This window comes from Oratosquilla oratoria, chromosome 23 (assembly GCF_046742065.1).
Source record: "Oratosquilla oratoria isolate Oo_2021 chromosome 23, ASM4674206v1, whole genome shotgun sequence".
In the NCBI taxonomy this organism is placed as follows: domain Eukaryota; kingdom Metazoa; phylum Arthropoda; class Malacostraca; order Stomatopoda; family Squillidae; genus Oratosquilla; species Oratosquilla oratoria.
The window spans coordinates 7,290,525-7,311,740 of record NC_134799.1 but is presented as its reverse complement, the minus strand read 5'-3'; the positions used below and the strand labels follow the sequence as shown (position 1 = coordinate 7,311,740).

General features: G+C 39.1%; 3 protein-coding genes across 10 annotated transcripts in view; 1 reads left to right on the top strand and 2 right to left on the bottom strand.

Annotated features, from left to right (window-relative positions):
- ksr (kinase suppressor of ras) overlaps positions 1 to 4,374 on the bottom strand; it is a 38,212-nt gene extending 33,838 nt beyond the window's left edge. For 2 of the 3 annotated variants that reach the window (XM_076206639.1, XM_076206640.1), the window contains exon 1: positions 4,007 to 4,374. In XM_076206639.1, the coding sequence (XP_076062754.1) occupies positions 4,007 to 4,201 (195 nt within the window). In that variant the 5' untranslated portion in view covers positions 4,202 to 4,374. The remainder of the gene's footprint in view (positions 1 to 4,006) is intronic. The other variant, XM_076206641.1, reaches the window with a different exon arrangement.
- Positions 1 to 21,216, bottom strand: part of LOC143037707 (uncharacterized) — a 395,763-nt gene that overhangs the window by 218,128 nt on the left and 156,419 nt on the right. The window lies entirely within an intron of this gene.
- Positions 4,925 to 21,130, top strand: LOC143037945 (S-formylglutathione hydrolase). Of its 6 annotated transcripts, none has more exons than XM_076206645.1 (7): positions 4,961 to 5,085; positions 13,117 to 13,331; positions 16,867 to 16,983; positions 17,206 to 17,393; positions 17,504 to 17,693; positions 18,088 to 18,310; positions 20,812 to 21,128. In XM_076206645.1, exons 2-7 carry the CDS (start codon positions 13,147 to 13,149, stop codon positions 20,992 to 20,994), a joined length of 1,086 nt encoding a protein of 361 aa, XP_076062760.1. In that variant the 5' UTR covers positions 4,961 to 5,085; positions 13,117 to 13,146; the 3' UTR covers positions 20,995 to 21,128. The 6 variants fall into 6 exon arrangements, with proteins under 6 accessions (XP_076062761.1, XP_076062760.1, XP_076062762.1 ...); XM_076206647.1 differs by lacking the exon at positions 13,117 to 13,331 and adding an exon at positions 15,457 to 15,521 and having other exon boundaries at positions 5,004 to 5,085; positions 20,812 to 21,125; XM_076206644.1 differs by lacking the exon at positions 4,961 to 5,085 and adding an exon at positions 10,592 to 10,648 and having other exon boundaries at positions 20,812 to 21,129.

Here is a 21,216-nt window from a genome sequence, read left to right as displayed (position 1 = left end):
AAGGGATAAATCCTATTCACAGAATAAGAGGGTCATTCAGCTACAACTACAAAATAAATATAATCAGGAAGCAGACACTAGCATCCTCATATATGGTACTCAATTGCACCTCATGACCCTTACATAGGCATCATCATATTCAAATGGTTAACCCCTTGAGTACCGGATGTGTGTTTTGTGACACCTGCGTGTCACAGCTGAGTGCACCTGCCAGGAACTGAGCGTGCTCCCCGTGACACGCACGTGTCACAGTTATAAGCTGTGTGTATTGAGGGCTCTCAAGGCCTCGGTTTCTGGGTTATTTCTACCCATGTGGTGGCAAGTGTCTGTGTTTACAAACATAAGGCTCCAGCATTCGTGGGACAGTTTGAAATGTTTGTTTACGTAAGGTTGACGGGTCAGTAACGAAGGGGTTAAGGGTTACAAGTAGCAGGGAATAGAGTGTAAGTGGAAGTAAATTACTGAATAAGGGAAGCAATCAAGCATCTTGGGGAAGGAAAAGTATATCACAAGAAATAGGTATCTGGGGATGAGTGTAAAGAGAGGAATGTGTGAAGGGGTAATTGTGCCATGACACTGTAAACAGACTTGGAATATTAGAGAGGCAGAAAGGAAGAACCTAAATGCGTCTGAGATGAAATGTTTCATGTATGGTGGAGGTTAAGAGGAAAAAGAGAGGAGGTGAGGCAGAGCTGTGTATACACACACAATAGGTACCTGCAAAGGGGTGGTCCTGAGACATGTCAAGAGAACATAATCCACAACAATTCAACATTTCTTCCTAGGACAATCTATGGGAGGGGACACTCTTACCAGCCACTGTAGGGTTGTACTGCGATAACTTATCTCAAGATTCATTAAATGGAGACCCACAGCCCCATGGTGGCTGGCAACAGTCCTGGCCCTTTTAGATATCCTTTTGGCAAGAAACTTAGGACTACTGTCTGTGAAGAATCAGTGTGGAATTCTATGTCACTAATTCAAAGTAGTAGATAGTGGGAAGCAATTACTGGATGTCAGCTTTCTTCATGTAAATAGAAGAAAGTAATATGGTTAAAGATGACAGATAGTGATCTAAGGTCTCGTCTTGAAATCTAGTGTCAGCCCCTTGGAATTGCATCTCCAGATGAAAGCAAAGGTATAAACAGGTTTTACAGATGGGTGGCAGGAAAACAATTTATTCTGGTGTTCATCTTGAAGAACCACCACTACCAGGTACTGGGTACCTATCATTGATCCTTGAATCTTGATAAAACGGACAAAAAATAAATACACAAATAATAATAGCAGTTATAATAATAACAATAATACATATACCAAGAGCTTTTTCCCCCTTACAAGGGAGGTAGCCAAAATCAAAGACATAAATCCACTCCCACCCATTTCATCCCCATATACTCCACTCCCATTCACCACCCCTCCCTCCTTTTCTTGACTCCTCCTGGATTATGGGTCATCCCTGCATCTTGCCCACTGCCCTTGGGCAGAAGCAACGCAGTACGACACAGCATATCCACAGCAAGGCCACTTCATTTAATCATTGACATCCCCTCTCTGTCCCCCTCACACAGAAAGAGATTATGGGGAGAAATCCCTTCAGACTGCTTCAAAATATCATAATAATAATGTTTTAATAAAATATTTTCAATTTGGAAAGAAACAGTGATCTCCCTCAACATTAGACCCGACTTTTTCATTTCTACATAATTATTGTACTCAGCCATATTTGTCATGTCCTGTCTCTCTATACTTTGTATTCAAAATACAGTAACGTACAATTCAACTCTATTTTTGCCATTGCTTAGTGTTCTTTATTCATGTTACTAGTTTCGGTAAATTTAAGAAAGTGCACACCTAAACAAAATAGCATTAGAAAATTAGATATCAGTTTTGTAATTTACAATGCATCAATAAAATTAATTTTTTCTTGGTGGAAATCAATAACAAAAAGCCTCGCTAAATGCAATACAATATGGAACAGAGCTGCGACAAGTATTTCCAAATGCCATGTTTGTTTTGATAGATGTGGAAGGAGAAGAAATTAAAGTATAAATTGTTCTGTTCTAATCTAACCTAAGTTAACCCAACCTAAACTAACCTGACCTGCATTAATGCAGTACATGTGATACTATAGGTTATCAAGGTCATTGTAGTCAGGGATGCTGACAGCCAGTTTTGGCATCTGATCGAACTGGGGGAGTGTAGAGGTATTTCATTGCTTCAAGAAATGCATGAAGCTCAGTTCCATAGCACTGTTTAAAGAAAATGTAGTGTGCAAGGTACTGAGGGCATATTCCAGGCCTCTGTACCCACTAACATAGACGGGATTGGATGGACAACACAAACATGGCGTCTGGCAACTCTCGCTGCAGCTTCGTTTGGTAGTGTATTTCCTTTTAGCATAGTTTTTTTGTTATTTCCAACTAGAAAAACATGCATCATGTTGATGTATTTTAATTCACCAAATTAATAACTAATTTTGTATTGATATATCACATAGGTGTGCACCTCAGGAATATCCTAATTTCATTACTTTTTTCCATAAATGTTGATATTCACAACCTCTATATGAAAATAAGGTGAAACCTATAAAAACAATTTCCAAGCTATATAGGATACCAGAATTTCTTTATCCATAAAAAAGTCACTAAATCCAGGCATGATTGAACTGGCAGCATGTAGTCAAGTACCATTCCATATGATGAAATCCGTACCACAACATTTTGAATTTATTTTTACTTTAGTAAAGTACCATATTTTTCCCTTCATTTCTGAATACTCTTTCTTGCTTTTTGTAAATTGTACCCGACCACTTTTTCATTGGTGAAACTACCATATGAAGTGGTTGTACTTCTTTATTTAGTTTTAAGAACAGACTAAATTTATTACTTAAATCCAACCTAGTAAACTAGTGAACAAGATCTACCCTATGGTCATATCTGGGATCAATGACAAGCACCTACAAGTTGTGACCCTGGAAGATGAATGAGAGATATTCATCTCCCTGCTGCCCATTGTCAAAATGTGTGAACATCCTCCTCTACTTTATGAGGTACTGTCACAATGGGGTCACACTCAATCTCTAGACCAGGCCCAAGATTTCCTATTGTCATCTTTAACTATATTTCCTACACCTTTTCACCCAAGAACAGCTGACAACTGGTCCCCTTCTCTCGCTACTATGATCTATATGTCAGTGATACACAATGCCCTGAACAAATGTACAGATAATCCAAAGTTTCTTCCCAGGAAATCTATGGGAAGGCCTAAGGACTGTTGTAAGCTAATGTGGGAATGTAGGTCACTCGTCTGTGAAATTTAAGGCAACAACTATCATATTACAACCATATCATCTTTACATCTCTTCACTGCTATTCCTTTCCTATAATCTTGGTGATTTTAATAGGGCAATATGGTTTTGCAAAATGTTCCATATTTACCAATTCCTAATGTTGTTTTGATTATTCATCTACTTCCATTACTTAGTCTAAAGGCATTTTGCTCTTTGCCTTAATCCATACCTTCTCCAACTCAAAGTCTGTTTGGGTTCAATTCATGATGACCCACCCAATGACATTAGGCTTACCTCTAGTTAAGGTTGATACACACTACTGAGTAACTGAGACAGGTTCTTAAATTTTGCAATTGAAAACAATAGCCCCTGTGACTTTTGCAGGTCCAGACAGCCTATTTCATGCTCAGTGCCTACTCGCTAATCTTTTGACACTAATGACAACCACTTGTCACCTAAAAAAAACAAACCAACTGGATATGTTTATATCATCACAATAATTGAAATTAAATACAGATACTGGACATTAATTAATGTTCTACTCATCCACTGAATAAACTAAATAAAAAAGGATAAATATGCAATGTGATAGAATGAAAAGATTGCATCATTATAACTAAAATTCAACCCAAATAAAGAGATTGGTTGAATCTGACCTCAAATGTACTGAGGAAACTTCGTCACTATTAGCTTACTTGTGCAGTATACACTTGCCTCAAGGGTGCGTATCTCCTGCTGGGTAAGCTGTGCGGTGGTGGCACAGTGGGTCCTGAGGCCCTCCAGGTGTTCTGCATGTGAGACGATGAATTGGTGAAGAGTAGAACATGTCTCCACCGCCCGTCGAACAACCTCCTCAGGGGATTGGCCTTCCTCTGCACCACCGTCGCTCCTGCTTGTCTCCGAGGACATACTTCACACACTATCTGGCTATTGACACTCCACTACACTCTTGACGCCGCACGCCAGGTATTCCCTTCATGCTTGGGTACCGATAAACCGCACTCGTACTGCCACTCACTCTATACACACACCAAAGAGCCAGATACTGGCCGCCATCATGAATTGCCATCAAACATTTCTTAGTGCGTTTGAGAACGAACATGTTAAAATGAACTTATCATTATATTACTTACACTGTAGACTATTGATAAACTGTATATAATTCCATAATAATATCTAGAGAAAAACGATATTTTGGGCTCCTCATAACTCATAATATGATAACAGGAAATAAATTAAGATAGCCATAACGGAAAGGTTCTTGAACGCATTCTACAGAAAATGTATAAACACAAACCATTGTTATCTTCAACCACAGAATGCGTAAAGGCTTGTAATATGGCACTAATACTACATTACAGAGCATACATGTGCAGGCATATATGCATAAGGAAATATATACTTTCATATGATTGCCTAACTGGTTAATATAAAGAATAATGGTCTCAAACTACTAAATTGTGTTCGCATGTCAAAATACAAAATTGTAAAGGCTTTATCACGCAAATAACGATTATAACTTCATATATTATTGGAGACTACTAAGAGATATGTTTGCTTTGGCTTATAAAAAATAACGATGTCGTTTTGCCAGCAATTCGTCTGCAACTGTGATATGACGTCACAACAAACTGAGTTTTGGTTGGCTGGGACGCTCGTACTCATATTTTAGAGAACCAATAACTTTTCGAACACTAGTGGAGCGTTTACTTGCAAGTTGCAGGGGAAGAGGATAAATACGTTGTCCTCGTGTAACGTGACAGGCTTGGAGGGACGTGACATTTACAGCTAAGGTAAGGAGGGTTATTTGCAACAAAATTAGTTTTCGTGTTCGTTTATAGAAGTAAAATATACGACTCGGTTATTTCAAGACAGCAATCATAACTGTCGTAGACCCGTAGCTTATCAGTACCGGCTTAATTTGCACGTAGTAAGGACATGGGCGACAGTATCGCCTGTGCGATTTTTGTATTTTTACCAATAGTTGCTATAGTGATACAAATTGTTGGTATGTGTCATGATGATTGATGTTATATCGAGTAAGGACTGAATTCCATGGCCATTCCAACAATCCGCTACATCTCGAGCTGGGTGGATCGAAAGACCATTTTTAGTATGAAATAGACTTTCCAGTCAAGACAAGTTATTGTGTAGCAATAAAGATAGATACTAGATTAACGTGCCTGATTTATGTAGACTTAGGTGATAGGAAAGTTAAGGTTTGGGCCATGAAATTTTGTTGACGAGAGCACCGAATATGATTATGTGTGTATCCAAAATCACTTCGATTTTTTTATGCGCAAGAGTTATACAGTTTTTGGACATTGATCAGCATTGTAAGAGATCATTTAACTTTTTTAATAGAGTCGTTTTCAACAAATCATTAGAAACTGTTGAAATTATATGATGTACCATGTAATGGAGGTGGTGTTGCCATGCCTGCAAAAAATTCCATTTGTGAGACCTCCGAGCCTCTCCACTTCATCTGCCCGAGAAAAGCAGGGCAAAACCTCGGAACAGGATTTGGAAGTGGGCTAATGGAAAATAAATTGCTGCCTTGCCACCTCAAGGTGCCCTCGAGTTCAACTCTAATCAAGGAGTTCAAGAAGAAGATAGCAGCTGACAGCATAATTGGTTGCTGTCAAGCTATTCTCCCACAAATGATAACTTTGTTCTTCCACTTAGCACTAAAGAGCCCTTCAGCAATGATGGAGGAGAAGAAAAAGGTGCGTCAAACATGGCCCCTCACTCCAGGGGTGGGGGAGGGGGTGCATCTCCTCCTCCCTAACAAGATTGCACCAATACATCCTGAATAATGTCAAAAGGAGGAGCAATTTCACAAAACCAGAATCCCTCTGTTGTACTCCTGCCCTACAACTCTTTCCTGTAAATGGAGCAAAGAGGATCCAAGATCCACAACCAATTTTACCTCTAATTTTTTGCTGTGAGTGCACGCAGAAATTTACTTGTGTGCAAACTTAGGCTTAGCCTTCTCTGAAAAGTATGTGCACACCCATGTGAGTCACCATGTGATCATATAAGCAAATATGCACATTTTGTAAGTTTGTATTACATATTACCTCCACCAAGCAATGACCCAACAAATTAATATTCATTTTGTTTGCCATGGAAGTGTTATAGAGTTAGAGGAGGTGGGTGGGAAAGCAATTATTGGTTTGACAGTTGGCAAGTTACCATATTTTTAGAGAATTTATAAGTTGGTGTGTGGGTGGAACTTTATTGAATGGATTTTAATATAGTTTGAAAACCTTGTGTGTACTAGTTGTAAAATGTTTGTGCGTGCACATGCGCACAGTTTAAAGGGAATGTTCTCCCCAGCCCTCCAGCTTGAGAACAATCTACTAAGGTAATAAGCGAGCTATTTCTCACACTCCCTACTGAGGATAATAAATTGCCCTCATCGACTTGTGACCAAACCCAAGCACTACAATTGTTGACTACAATCACGACACCACCTAAGTGACACTGTATTCTCCCACTCCCCATTGAGGGTAGTAATTGCCTTCGTTGACTTGTGAGCAAACCCAAGCACTACATTCATTGACTACAACCCAAACCCCACTAAAGTGACACTGCAGTCTTCCACTCTCCTGACTGAGGGTAGTAATTGCCTTCACTGACTTGAGCAAACCTGAATACTACATTGACTAAAACCCCAACCTCGCTTAAGTGATATTACATTCTTCAGTGCCCAACTTTGTCAGTTTCCACCTTCACCCTATACAAAGATGACATAGACCCTGACTTGGACTGTCAATGATTATTGGTCCTGAGGTCTGCTATGCTAACAGTCAATCAGTTGTCATAGGTCTATCATGCAGGAGACCTACAGCTAGTACCCAAGACCTATTTTCATCACCTAAGAAGAGTAATGACATTCGAGAAATATAAAGGCAAAGGGGTTTTAAAAAATATGGTTATGAAGTGAAAATTGAAAAAACAAAGTCAGTTTTTTAATCCTTTTGTTGCAAAAGGGATTTTTCTTTGTTGAATAGAATTGTCTTGTAAGTGGAACAAATGTACCAATTGGCAGTAGCTGTGCTATTTTGTATATTTTTTCCAGTTACCACAAGACACAAGGATATGGTTTAACCCCATGTAGATCAGAAAAAGTTTTCCTTAGCTGAACAAGATAATGTGGTGGCACCCAGAACAACTATACACATATACCAAAAGGCCTCTTCCCCCTTATAATGGAATGGTTGAATCAAAGCATACATACATTCAAAAACCCCATTCGTTGACCCATCTTGGTATCTCTTGGAGGAAGGCTTCTTCGTTTCTTGCCACAGTACTTGGGGTGAGAGGTAATGCAGAGATACAGTAGCACTTTGACAATAGGCTTGATAAATGTACAAGTTTTAGATAGCAGTGAAAGGGTTGGCAATGATCCGAGTAGGAACATATACAGACACTCCTCAATTTATGAACGAGTTACATTCTGAACGGCCAGTCGTAATTTGAAATGTTCATAAGTCAGTATTGAACATCATTTGAAAGTTACTTTGATATTCATGCAGCATAAGTATGATACAAAATAAGTACATGCTTTATCTTAAGACACATTACTAATGATGCTTAAAACAGAAATTATTTGTAATACTAATACATTAATGTTGAATTTCTTACTTTTAAAACTGGGAAAGTAGGCTTGAGGCTTTGTATGCCTGAAAGTTCATAAGTAGAAGAGCATCCATAGTGATCTTTGAAACCCTGAAGGAACTGAGGCAAATGTATATATTTTTAAATAGCTATGTTTTTAATTGTAAGAGCATGGATTAGTCCTAAAAATCAAGGAGCATTGATTGGGAAAGTTGACTTCTGGACAGTTTACTAGAAGGACTAATAATGAGGACCTGCAAGTAGTGGCGTTGTAAGATGGATGTTAGAATTCCCTTTCAGTTAGTTGCCTTCAAAGCCTTGTCAGCATTCTCATTCCTTTCTGAAGATGCAACCTTGGAGAGCTTACCCTCTTATATCCAGACCAGGGTTATTATCTATTAACTTTGTATTGTATTTCCACTACCGTTTCCCATCAGGAGAGCTGATAACTGGCAACTGCTCCCTCTTCCATGAGTCAGTGACAGAAAAGGGCTCACACTAGCACAACATTTACAACAGTCTAACATTTCTCCTTGGTCTGTGGGAGGACCTGAGTACTTGTCAGCTGGAGTTAACCAGTCAATTAAGTTTAGGTATACCAGTTCGTAACTTTGATGAACCACTGAATGACTGTCAAGTGAAAGAGGAAGATGTATGGAAAAAAACTTGGAAAGCTAAAAGTGGATAAATCACCCGGCCCTGATGATATAAATGCCAGGATCCTAAAGGAACTCAGGGACAACATTACTCCAGTACTGACAGAGTTATTTGAAACATCTATTAGAGAGGGGAAGCTACCGGAAGACTGGAAATCGGCTAATGTGAGTGCAATACACAAAGGAGGAGATAAATCTGAGGTCAACAACTATCGCCCTGTGAGCCTCACATGTATTACTTGCAAAGTTCTTGAATCCATTATAAGGGACCACATTATGGAACACATGACACGTAATGATTTGTTTTCAGACAGTCAGTTTGGATTTCTAACAGGTAGGTCAACTGTTCTTCAGCTGCTACATGTTATTGACAAATGGACCAGAGTCATTGATGATGGAGGAGAAACTGATGCAATATTCTTAGATTTTCAAAAAGCATTTGATAAAGTCCCTCATCAAAGACTTCTAAGAAAGCTTGCCGGATATGGTGTGGGCGGTAATGTCCTCAGATGGATCACCTCATTTTTGCTGGAGAGGAGGCAGAGAGTCCAAATCAATGGAACATTCTCAAAATATCAAAGAGTACACAGTGGCATTCCCCAAGGCAGTATACTTGGACCAGTGCTTTTTGTCATATATATCAATGATTTACCTAGCTGTGTACAGTCGGACCTGTTCTTATTCGCAGATGACACTAATATTTTCCGAGAAATTAAAAATGAAGAAGACAGACATAAATTACAAGAAGACTTGGACTCCCTGCAAGAATGGTCAAGAACATGGTTAATGCCATTCCACCCCCAGAAGTGCAAACACATGAAAGTAAGTGGAGGGCATAGGCAAACAAAAGACACAGTATATTATATGCTACGTGGTGAGGAAAATGAAACAGTGGTTCAGAGAAGTGTCAAGGAGAAAGACCTAGGCTTGCTTACTGATGAGAGTTTATCCTTTGGTGACCACATACAGGAAAAAGTGAACAAAGCCAACCAGATCCTGGGAATGATTAGGCGATCTTTTGTATACCTTGATATACCAACATTTCGCACTCTTTTTAAGGCAATTGTTCGACCTCACTTGGAATATGCTTAGTCCGTCTGGTCACCTTATAAGAAAAAAGATATTAGGACAATAGAAAATGTTCAACGTAGAGCCTCCAAGATGGTGCCACACCTACAAAACCTTAATTATGAGGAAAGACTAAGGAAGCTGGACCTTCCAACTTTAGTATATCGAAGATTACGTGGAGATATGGTGGAGGTCTACAAAATTTTAAATCAGTACTATGACCCTGCTGTTAATATAAATTTCCAATTGAGAAAAGGACCAACTCGGGGCAACATCTTAAAGATTTTCAAACCAAGGAGCCGGACTAGACTGCGACAAGGTGCTTTCCAAGTGAGGGTAGTGGATGCTTGGAACAGCCTCCCCAATAGTGTCATAAAGGCAAAATCTATAAGAGAATTTGAAATGAAACTTGATAAGCACTGGGAGAGACAGGCAATAAAATATGACTATGAAAAAACTATTACATTTACTGGCACACCCGTCGAAGACCTACCGGAGGATGACCAAGATGTAATTTCTGCATCTGGACATATAGGTCTAGCGACCTACGTCCAGTATCAACGTAACGTAACGTAACGTAACAGTTATTCTCATTACTAACTTGATCATAGACTTGTGTACAAATAAAGACTTGTGTACAAACTTTTGGATTAACTGACTTGGGAAGAGAAAAATCTGGAAATAAATGTTATTGCTGTCTGTTGTATTTGTGTGGGATTCTTTTACCAGCCAGTATGAAAAGGAGGCAGTCACTGGAGAGTTGTTCATACATAGGAAAAAGTTTGGTGGGGGGGTGGGGGGCTCAAATTTGGTTGAGATTTTGAGCCTGGTCAGGATGTTTAGATAGAAATGAAGGTGTCAAGTTTGAAGATGGTTGCTGGTGAGACAGTTCTCTTTAACATCACAGGACCACCATATACAGGTACCTATTGTTGGTTCCATTTTCAGGAATCTTGAAGCTAGAAATTATGTTCAAAGGAGTAAAAAGAAAATGCAAGATGTTAGACAAGTCAGAATTGAGGAGTCTATGCCAAGAGGCAGCTGATGCTGATGCTGTCACCTATTTTCTGTATCCTCTTATTGCTAGGGCAATCATTGGTATATTACAAAGTAATTAGTAACTACAGTAAACTCCCAATTGTCTGCATGTGCATGTTGCAAAATTTTTCATTATACAACAAAATTGAGCTGTAATAAAGCAGTAGCTACCTAGGGAGGGAACAGAGATTTTGATATAGTTATGTATTGAGTAGAATCTAGAAAACTGCACAAGTAATTTTGCATTTGTTAGCATAATTGTAGTTTAGTCTTTTAATTGTTGTATGTGCAATGGGCTTACAAGTTCTGCATGTGCTTTGTTCCAACTATCTTGTGTATAACTAGTGAATTGCAGAACTTGTACATTTACTTATAATGCACTAATAGCAGTACATGTACAAGTCACCCAGTTTTTCCATGAAATAGAAAATTTAAACTGTCCCACATATGAAAAGGCCTTCCCTTATAGATTAAGAAAAAATAATAATGAAAGTACAAAATGCTATGTACCAAAAGGACATGTCATGTTACTCTATCAATCCATTGCCTCTAGTCTCTTGTAGACCTGTGGCCTTCATATAACTGGCAACAGCCTCCAGATGGGTCCACAAATCAATAAGGGAAGATATGTTATTGTCTTGAAATTATTGTTGTAGGGCATTGTAGTATGAGGTATTCTGTGTTCATTGTGTGGTGATTGGAATGGGACAATACGAATCTGTGGCCAGGCCTATTCTGTATTGATAATGTTTCAGTGATTGTGTCCTGAGCACAAGTGTTTTTACCAGGTATGGAAGGATTCTATCTGTGAGGCATATGTGTGGAGGTTATTTATGGAGTATGGAGTTTTGTGGTCTTTCTTGAAGGGCTTGTTTTAGTGGTCTGAGTGTGTCTTTTTGTGTGGTATAGGTTAGGTTATAAATGTTCGAGTAGTATACTGCTGGTATGATTATTTATATATTCATTCTCTCTCTTTCTCTCTCAACAATAGAATGGATGGGGTGAAGCAGACCTTGGATACAAAGGTCTGATGATCAGGGAAAAGAGTGGGCAAGAGATAGGTGTGGATGGAGAGTTGTAAATAGGTGATAAACTGATGTAGCCAGAAGAGATTTCCTCTCATCTGCTCTGTAAATTCTTGATTTGATGATGGGGTAGGGTCACCATGTAGTGAAACAGTGAGGGAAAACCAACTTTAACTATCAAGCCCTGCTGTGGAGGTGCTTTGTGTTGCTGCATTGCATCTAACCTGAGGAGTTGGTCGGGGATGGGTGAAAGGTGGATGTACTCTTATGCCTTGGTTGGGTCACCCCCTTATAACTGGGAAATAGCCTTTTGGTAAATGTACGTATACTTCTTGAAGAGCAGAATCTCGTCCATTGTACAATCTGCTTAAAGTCAACAAATATCTAACATAAACCACTTTACAGTAGACCCCCCCCCCCATCTTTTCATATTTGTCTTTGTTCGTACGTTCACACACGATTAGATACCTTGCAAGTGCACCCGTTCTTTTGTCCAATACATATAGTGTTATACTTCAGTTGCATTCCTTATTCATTCTCCCTTTGCCTTTTTCTTTTTATAAATGATTACACTTGGAGTTATTTTCACTTATTCCTGTGTTCCGTATTCTTAGTATTTTGATAAGATGCACTCTAATAATGTGCATAGATGTTGTGAATTAGAAATTTAGGGTATCACACTGAACAAGTGAATTGTGGAACTTGCAAACCTACTGTATTTATCCTTTGTGAGGGAGGAATAAAGCTACACATAGGTGAGAAAGGGAGTCTTGTCTCGGTCTCCATTGGTCAAGATTGGCTCAAAGCTTTTTTGTTTTTTATTGGAATTTATCCTAGTCTGTTCCAAAATTTGATGCAGCAGTATAGAAAACAAAAATTCTTAATATCCTGTAAGAATTTTGTTTCTGTTTCTTGACGATCTTGTTGCTTTCCCATCCCTAACTAAGGGATCTGATTTTGTCCACTCTTCTCTCATGTTGTCCCTCTTCTGTTTTCAAACGAGGGAACATCCATTGATTTATTTTTATTTTATTTAGTTTTATTATTATTCATTTATTTTTTATTTATTTTCATTTTTTCTGCACATGTTACCTTGTACAGAATATCTGCAAGGCTGGACACCATTTTTTTTGCTTCTCCTCGTATTCTTTCATTCTTTTTTAACCTTTGTGTGGAGACAGCGCCATTGCTGCATACATTATTACTGGGTGTATCAAATTTTTCCGATTTTCTTCATCTATCCATGCCACTTTCATTCATCAACAGCTTACATCTCCTACAATGTGCTTTAGTATGCCAAGTGTTTACAGAAACCTATATATGTGCAGTTGTGCTTGAGGGGTTTTGAACAATAAGCAATACTGCTATATCTAGAGATCTGTTATCCGAAAGGCCTTTGGCTCTGTTATTGCAGATAATCAGGAGTTTACTGTATATACCAAAGATGAAGGACGCCCCAACACCAAAAAATGAGTGGTTCAGTGAAAAATGTAGGTTAGCAAAGGAGAAGAAAGACTTAATGTACAGGAGATACAATAGACATAAAAGCAGCCAGGCTTACCTCAGATATAAAGAAGCAAGAGCTGAATTTGTAAGAATTAGAAGAGAAGAGGAAAGAAACTTTCTTAGGTGAGTACACACACAGTCATATAATCATTCCTATGTAGAAGTGCATCAAGAGGAAGGAGTTTATAGACAAGGAAGAATATGTTTAACAGTGGCTGGTGTTGGAGGACATAAACACAAAGGAGAACTTAGGATGATATCAAAGTTCATTTTCCCAAACAGAATAATAGATGTAGGGAATTGAAAACAGCTGAGGCAGTAGATGCCTGAATCATGGATGAATTTAGGAAAAACTGTGAAGAAAATCGGAGAAAAAAATTTAAGGACACCTTTGATAGGAATCGGCATACACACCAGTGCAGTTGTGTACATATATAAATACACAGGGTACATATATAGACCAAACATCTGTGTTTACTGTATACACACCTGCACATGTGATATAAAAACCACAACTTCAAGAGATGTAGCCAAAATTGGAAAAAGAAAAAATCTAAAATGACAATCTTAGAGGACAGAAATATATTGTGTGTAATATATATATATATATATATATATATATATTCATAGAGAGAAGTTAGAGCTAACAGTGAAGGACAAGAGGATGTGTTTATGCTCCCCTGATTTTTCTACTGTTTGCTGAAAGTCTGCCTTGTCTATTAATTTCTTCTTTTACACACTGTATTTCTCTGTATTCCTCGGTGATCGTATCACTACCTTGCCTTCTTTCCTCCATTGTTGGTCGTAGGGTTTCAGTTTTTTGCATAGAGCAAGCCCTGTAGCCTACCTGTCTCGTTATGATTCTACTTTTTTTAAATATGTGTGGAATCCAAACTACCACACTATATTTCCATCAAGGTCTTGTGGACTAAGTGAACAGGACTAGTAGTTTGATCATTTCCTTGTGCATGTGTTTGAAAGTTATCCTCATGTTTGTATATTTTCTTCACTGCATAATTTTGGCTTGCTTTTATGTCAATCATCCTGCTCATGCTTGCAAGTTCAACACTTCCTCGGCATATTTCTGGGAACTAGATGACTACTGTCAGAGGGAACATTGCCTACAGCTTGACATATAATCTATCTATGGCTCATTCCTAGAAAACCATTGGAGAACATGTCTATCTGCTGCATGTGGAGTGTTGCCATGTAAATGAAGCGGTGGAAGTAAACCAGCCGTAGATGTACTGTGTCTTGCTGTATTGCTTTGGACCTGGGGAGTGGGTGAGGGGACAGGGATAGCCCTGCTTCCACAAGGAGCAAAGGTAAAAGGGAAACAAATGGGTGGTGGATGAGTTGGGGGTAGGTGCATGCCTTTGCTGGCTACCTCCTGTATAAGAGAGAACATTTGGTATATAGATATGTGGCTTAGGCTATTACAATAAAGTCATAAATCTAACTTTTGTATTTTTTAAATTTGTAGGTAATAGAAATTGGGGTTGGTACATTTAATAAAAAAAATGTATTATTTACAACTTTTTATGAAAAATATCAAGCTAAGACAGAGTTGATAGCCTTGCTGTGTAATAACAGAAATTGTTGCCACAAATTTTACTGACTGGAAACCTGCAACTTCACACTGGCAAGTGACTGTTCCAGGGCCCTCCTAAGAATCTCTATAGGAAGAAACATTGGACTGTCTGTGTTCTACTTGCTAATGTGAGACTTTGTATGAAGGGTTTATAGGGAGATATCGTGGGCCCAGACTGACTGTCAGCCCCTCAGGGTTGCACCTCCAAATGGAGGTGAAAGTGTTGTCAGGTTTTGAAGGTGGATGATATGATTCCGACATCCATCTCACTGGACCATTACATGCACCTGTCATTGGTACATACATATACCAATGGCTTTTTCCCCCATACAAGGGAGGTAGCTAAAATCAAAGGCATAAATCTATCACCCATTTCATGGGTAGGAGTGAAAACTAACTTGGGTTTACCTTAAGTTTACCAAGGTAGTGCTGGGTCTTTTTGCCAGGCAGCGGAAATCCATATAGAGGATTTAAGGAAAATTTTTGAGGGGTTGACACAACAAAAAAGATTAAATTTATCCAATTTTAAGTACATGTACAGATTGTGTCAGCTATGCACATTGCTGACATATTTTTATAATTTGTATATATAGCACCATGCTGACTCCTGTATCTGTTAAAAATCAATCGATCCATTGGCCCAGTTCTCTCTTGCAGGAGACCTGTGGCTATTGGTTCAACCCAAAATTTACTTGAAGAGATTGTGTTGCTATCAAGAAAAGGTGAGTGTAGGGCAGTGTAGTACGAGGTCCTTGTTGCTTTCTGTTTATACTATATAGTACGTGCACAGATGTCCCATATTTGTTGGCAGGTTATGTTCAAATGATAATAACAGGGAATGGTAGTTTGGTTGTAATATGAGTATTATATAGGCTTGTTCCCAAGTTGTTGGAATTTTGTTGTATGATCAGGAGTGGTTGAAAGTCAGTCAAGGCCTTTATTGCATTTAGTCAAGGTGTTTACTTGGTAAATTTTCATTTTACCGGCAATTTTTGCACTCGAGAAGCAAAGCACACTGAAAACATTGCAACCCTCGTGAGTTAACCCCATCAGCTTTAGGTCCTGCCTTTTGGTGAGCAAATTCTGGGACTAGCTAAAATTAAACCAGGCAAGTGCACCATCAAAGGGGCTGATTGGGATGTTCTTAACCCAGGAGTCAAACTCGTGGCCCACAGGATGGTAGTAAGTGGCCCACAAGTCAACAAAATTTTCAGCTTTAGTTACTATACTATAGTACTGTCACAGAGGGTGTTTTGACTGGTGATGTAAAGTTAACCACAATTTTTTTGGCATCTAAGTGTTTTCTTTTAAAAAGTGATTGAGGGATCAACTTTACACCACCAGTCAAAATTACCATGTGTGACACCCCTCCAGCTTGGGATCTTGTCAACAAAAGAATGTTATGGTACTTGACTTTAGCCAGAAGAAAACTTAAAAGCTCATCATCATAGAGAATTGCTAAAAGGTGTGAGGACTCGTGTATACTTTATAAGAGTATGTCTCCTTGCTGAATTGTATTGACCTTTCTCTTGAAAATTACATTCCTTATCCTCAATCAGATATTTTTCTTTTATATTGAGGTAAGGATATATCGTAATTAGGACGACTTAAGAAAACTTAGTGAGGGTTTCCCTTTGATTAATTTTTCATATTGCAAATTGTTTTTTCAATTTGGTAAGTTCACTGATTACCAATTTTCTTTTCTCTCAGTTCAGTAGTGTTGCATTTAGTATAGAAGACGAGATCATGACAACTTTCATCTCGTGCAAGATAAACTCTGTAGTCAAGATTGCCATAAATGTTTTGAGAAACTCTGAACAGAGTTCTCTGCAATGTTGGACATCATATGCTACAAGATGGGAAGTAAAATATGGGTTATTAAAGAACAAATTCATTTAGTTTAAGGGACATTTCACAGCTAAATGGAACTGTTGTTGAGTTACAACCGTCAAAATGTATTGTTTTCTTGAGCAATGATCAAGCTGATGTGCTAGAAAGTTGTGGGAACCTTTTTGTGGTAATGGTCTAAGCAATCTGTTTGTTTCAACAAGTTGTTTTATTTTACAGGAGTGGTGGAGGAATCAGTGGCAGCACAGTTAGCACTACTAACAAGATGGCAGGAATCAAAGAAGAGTCGTCAAACAAGGTATTCGGTGGATTCCAGAAGGTGTGCTCCCATGACAGGTATGCAAAGGCTCGTACTAGAAATAAGATGAGCATAATTTTTATATATATATATATATATTCACCACTTAATTCGTATAAATATATAATATAATATATATATATATAATATGTATATATATATATATGTATATATATATAATATAGTGCCAGCAATATGACCTACCCCATACTTGCTTCAGCCTAGACTAAGGTTTTTTTTTTTTTTTTTTTTTCCTGCAGCAAAGAGCTCAACTGCCGAATGAAATTTGGTGTCTTTGTGCCAAGTGAAGCAGAAAGTTCCCCAGTGCCTGTTATGTATTGGCTGTCAGGGCTCACCTGTACCGAGCAGAACTTCATAACCAAAGCAGGAGCTCAACAGCATGCTGCAAAGCATGGCCTTCTTTTAGTCAGCCCAGACACAAGTCCACGTATGTGTATCTGCCGTAACCTTTAAAATCATATGGTGATAAAAGCTTTTCAGAACTTAGCAGCATAGATAGCATTATATTTTTTACAATAGTTCATTTAATTTTCAAAGGTGGTTGCAACATCGAGGGTGAAGATGATGATTGGGACTTTGGCACCGGTGCAGGATTTTATGTTGATGCAACAGAAGAGAAGTGGAAAACAAATTACCGAATGTATTCCTACATCACAAAGGAGCTTCCTCAGCTTATTGCTGCAAACTTCAATGTTGTCCCTGATAAGATGAGCATAATGGGACACAGGTAACTGATTCTAATGTATTAGTATGCCATACCATCATCTCTCCCATTCCGAGCACATCCGTACCTCTTTCTCTTTATTCCATACGTGAAGTTATAATTTGTATCACATCCCCCTCTCGGAGAATCTCCAGACCATTTTTCTAACCTGTTGATAAGCTCACATGTGGAGGTGCAACCCAGATGGGCTGGGATTCTGTCATCTGGACACCATGAGCTCTCTTAATTAACTTAGATTTTGTTAGCTCTACATTTTCACCTCTACCTTTCCCAGAGACACCTGTGGGAGGACCCAAGGACTGTTGTTTACCACTACAGGACTGCAGGTTTCCAGTTGGTCAAACTCAAGGCAACATTCTTCCTCAGTTAATACAATATTTTTCTTTGTTTTTTTCAGTATGGGAGGTCATGGTGCCTTGGTATGTGCCTTAAAGAATCCTGGTATGTACCAAAGTGTGTCTGCCTTTTCTCCTATATGCAATCCCACTAACTGCCCTTGGGGAATAAAGGCCTTCTCTGGTTACTTGGGAACTGAAAACAAAGATGCCTGGAAAGAATATGATGCCTGTGAATTGGTGAAGAACTACAAAGGAACCCCTCTTCAAATTCTTGTTGATCAGGTGTGTGCATGTGCTCTTGTAGAATTTTATTTATCTGTACCCCAAAAGACCTCTTGCCCCATATAAGTCAAGTATCTACCCTTCTCCCATCCTACACCCAGCCAATACCTATTTGTTTCCCTTTTATCTTAGCTTGTTGTGTATGACCAGGGCCCAAGGTCAGAAGCAATGTAGCAAGATACAGCACATCCACAGCAGTGGGAGACCAACAGCTAAGCTAGTTTACCCCCACCAATCTATTTACATGTTGACCCTCCCTCCTTGTCTCCTCACATGTAAATAGAGGACAAGTAGGAGTACCTTGTGGCTGCATCACCTTGTCATCTATATCTATGCACAACCATTCTACATTTACACCTATCTTTTGCCTTCTCCCATCCCTGCCCAGCATGTTCCCCTGTAACTCAAGATCCCCTTCAATCCATCTCGTTTTCGGTCTTCTATTCATCACTCCATCCACCTCTGCAATCCACACATTTTGCTAGTCTTCATTCACTTGTTCTTTTCATGTGCCCAAACCATACCAGTGTTATTTTATCAACATTATCTGACAGTTCCCTTTTTGCCTCCTATTCTCCTTGTTACTTCCTAATTTTTCACTCTATCCGTCCTCATAACCCCCACCATATTTCTCAAGTATTTTATCTTGGACAAGTTTGAATTTCTCAGTTCTGCCTCCCATACATTCCAGATCTCTACGTAATACAGTGTTGTAGGCACAATCACCCCTTCATGTACAGGGTCTAACAGATAAATCCGTACAAACTTTGAAGAGGTTTTAAGCACTTAAAAAGTAACATATGGCAATTCTGATTGTTTCCAGATACTTCCATTTGTCTAATAATTTAGCCAGTTGTATACTAGCACCGGTGCAATAAACATTAAGCAATGGAACAAGCCAAACGTTCAGCCATATGCGAACTTCGTCGCGCGGGTCACACTCCTAGCGCCATAATAAGGATGCTAAAATACTCCAGACAAACTGTTTACGATGTTTGTAAACGTTTTGATGAGACCGGCGAAGACCAACGAGCTGCTCACAAGCCCAGAAGGGGCAGAATTCTAACACCTCGCTTTTTAGCTGGTCTCAAGAGAAGTGTCAATGCAAATCCAGCCTTACCATTATCGACATTGGCAAAGAAGAGAGGTGTCAGCACAATGACAATTCACAGAGCATTAAAGAAATTGGGATTAACCCCTTCCATATGGTGCCGCACACGTAGGCGTCATGGGGAGCGAGTGTATTCGCGAGGCTGCCATATCGGCGTCTTGATTATATTTATTGTAGTCGCCCCTCCATAATGACATTCTTTCTAATTCTTTTGCAATCGCATTTTCTATGGTTATCAAAATTCACGGGTGAAGAGAGAACGATCTATATAAGCGGTGACTATATTTTATGATGCGAGTATTATTACGACACGTCGTACGGCTGGCATTGGCTGCTGCCACCGAGATCTAAGTCCATGACGCCTACGTGTGCGGCACCGTATGGAAGGGGTTAACCTCATTCTCACAAGGAAAAAGACATCTTTTGACACGAAAAATGAAAGAAATCCGCTTGACCAGGTGCCAAAAGCTGTTGAACTGGATGAAGTCGAATGGCTCAGTCATCAAGTTTTTTTCTGACGAGAAGATTTTCACGGTTGATGCGACTTTCAATAAGCGGAATGATCGCTGGATAGCCTCCTCATCCTCAGAGGTTCAACACAAGACAACGACGAAGAAACCAGCAAGTGTCATGGTGCTCTGTGTGGTGTCAACTGAGGGGGACATCACTCACTTCTTCAACAACAAGGAGAAAGTCAATGCCGTTGTCTATTGCAAAGTTCTAGAAGAGAAAATAATACCCTGGATGAAAGATAAGGCTAGTGGCAACCAGTTTGTCTTCCAACAAGACTCGGCTCCAGCCCACACAGCGAAGAGGACCACCAACCTTCTCGAAGGGTCAAATGTGCAGTTCTGGAACAAAGAGTTGTGGCCCTCAAATTCGCCAGACCTAAACCCTTTAGATTATTATTTTTGGGCGCGAATTGAGGCCAAGGCATGTGAGAAGCCACACAGAAGTATAACAACCCTGAAGACAGACATCAAGAAGGCTGTGGGTTCATTATCAAAGTCTGATATCATCAACGCTGTATCCAAGTTTCGTAAACGCGTTGAAAGCGTCATAACAGCTGAAGGTGGTTACATTGAATGAAATCATTGTTCTTATTGCCTTTTCTAAATATACTGAAAATTTCATAACTCTCTGTTTATTATAACCCGAGATATTAATCTTAAAACATGTGATAAGAAGTTGTACGGATTTATCTGTTAGACCCTGTAGTTCTGTGTACCTGTCCACAGACATCCTTCTCTTTGTGCCCATCTCCAGTAGACATTATTTGAAGGGTGCACAGTATCATGAAGGTGATAGTATAGGACATATTGGGTATTGTGCATACAGGTCTTTTATTTTTAACCAAGTATAATTTTTTTTTTTTTGTGTTCTTGTACAGGGTAAGGCAGACAACTTCCTGACCCAGGGCCAGCTACTACCAGACAAGTTGGTGAATGCCTGTGCACAGGCAGGGATGCCCATCGTCATGCGCATGCAAGAAGACTACGACCACTCCTACTATTTTATTGCCACTTTCATGGGTGACCATATTGATCACCATGCAAAGTACCTCAAAGAATAGCCAGTGCACAATGATATTCCTCCAGAATGAAAGTGTACATCTTTTTGTCACACAAATTTATTAATTTTGATTGGCAGAACAATTGGGGTCCGTGTCATTTCTGAACTTCATTAAATTTATTCATAAAAAAAAGTTGTATATAATATAAACCTAAGCCCTTTATATACTATATATCCTGTCCAAGAGCTGATACCTTGATGTTGATGGAAAGGTTTTAGTATC

Bases quoted from the DNA above. Each gene is read 5' to 3' on its own strand.
- LOC143037945 (XM_076206642.1), top strand. From the start codon at position 10,684: ATGCTGATGCTGTCACCTATTTTCTGTATCCTCTTATTGCTAGGGCAA. The intron at 10,750-13,116 runs GTAATTAGTAAC...CTGTTATTGCAG, and splicing joins AATCATTGGTATATTACAAA to ATAATCAGGAGTTTACTGTA. The intron at 17,394-17,503 runs GTATGTGTATCT...TAATTTTCAAAG, and splicing joins CAGCCCAGACACAAGTCCAC to GTGGTTGCAACATCGAGGGT.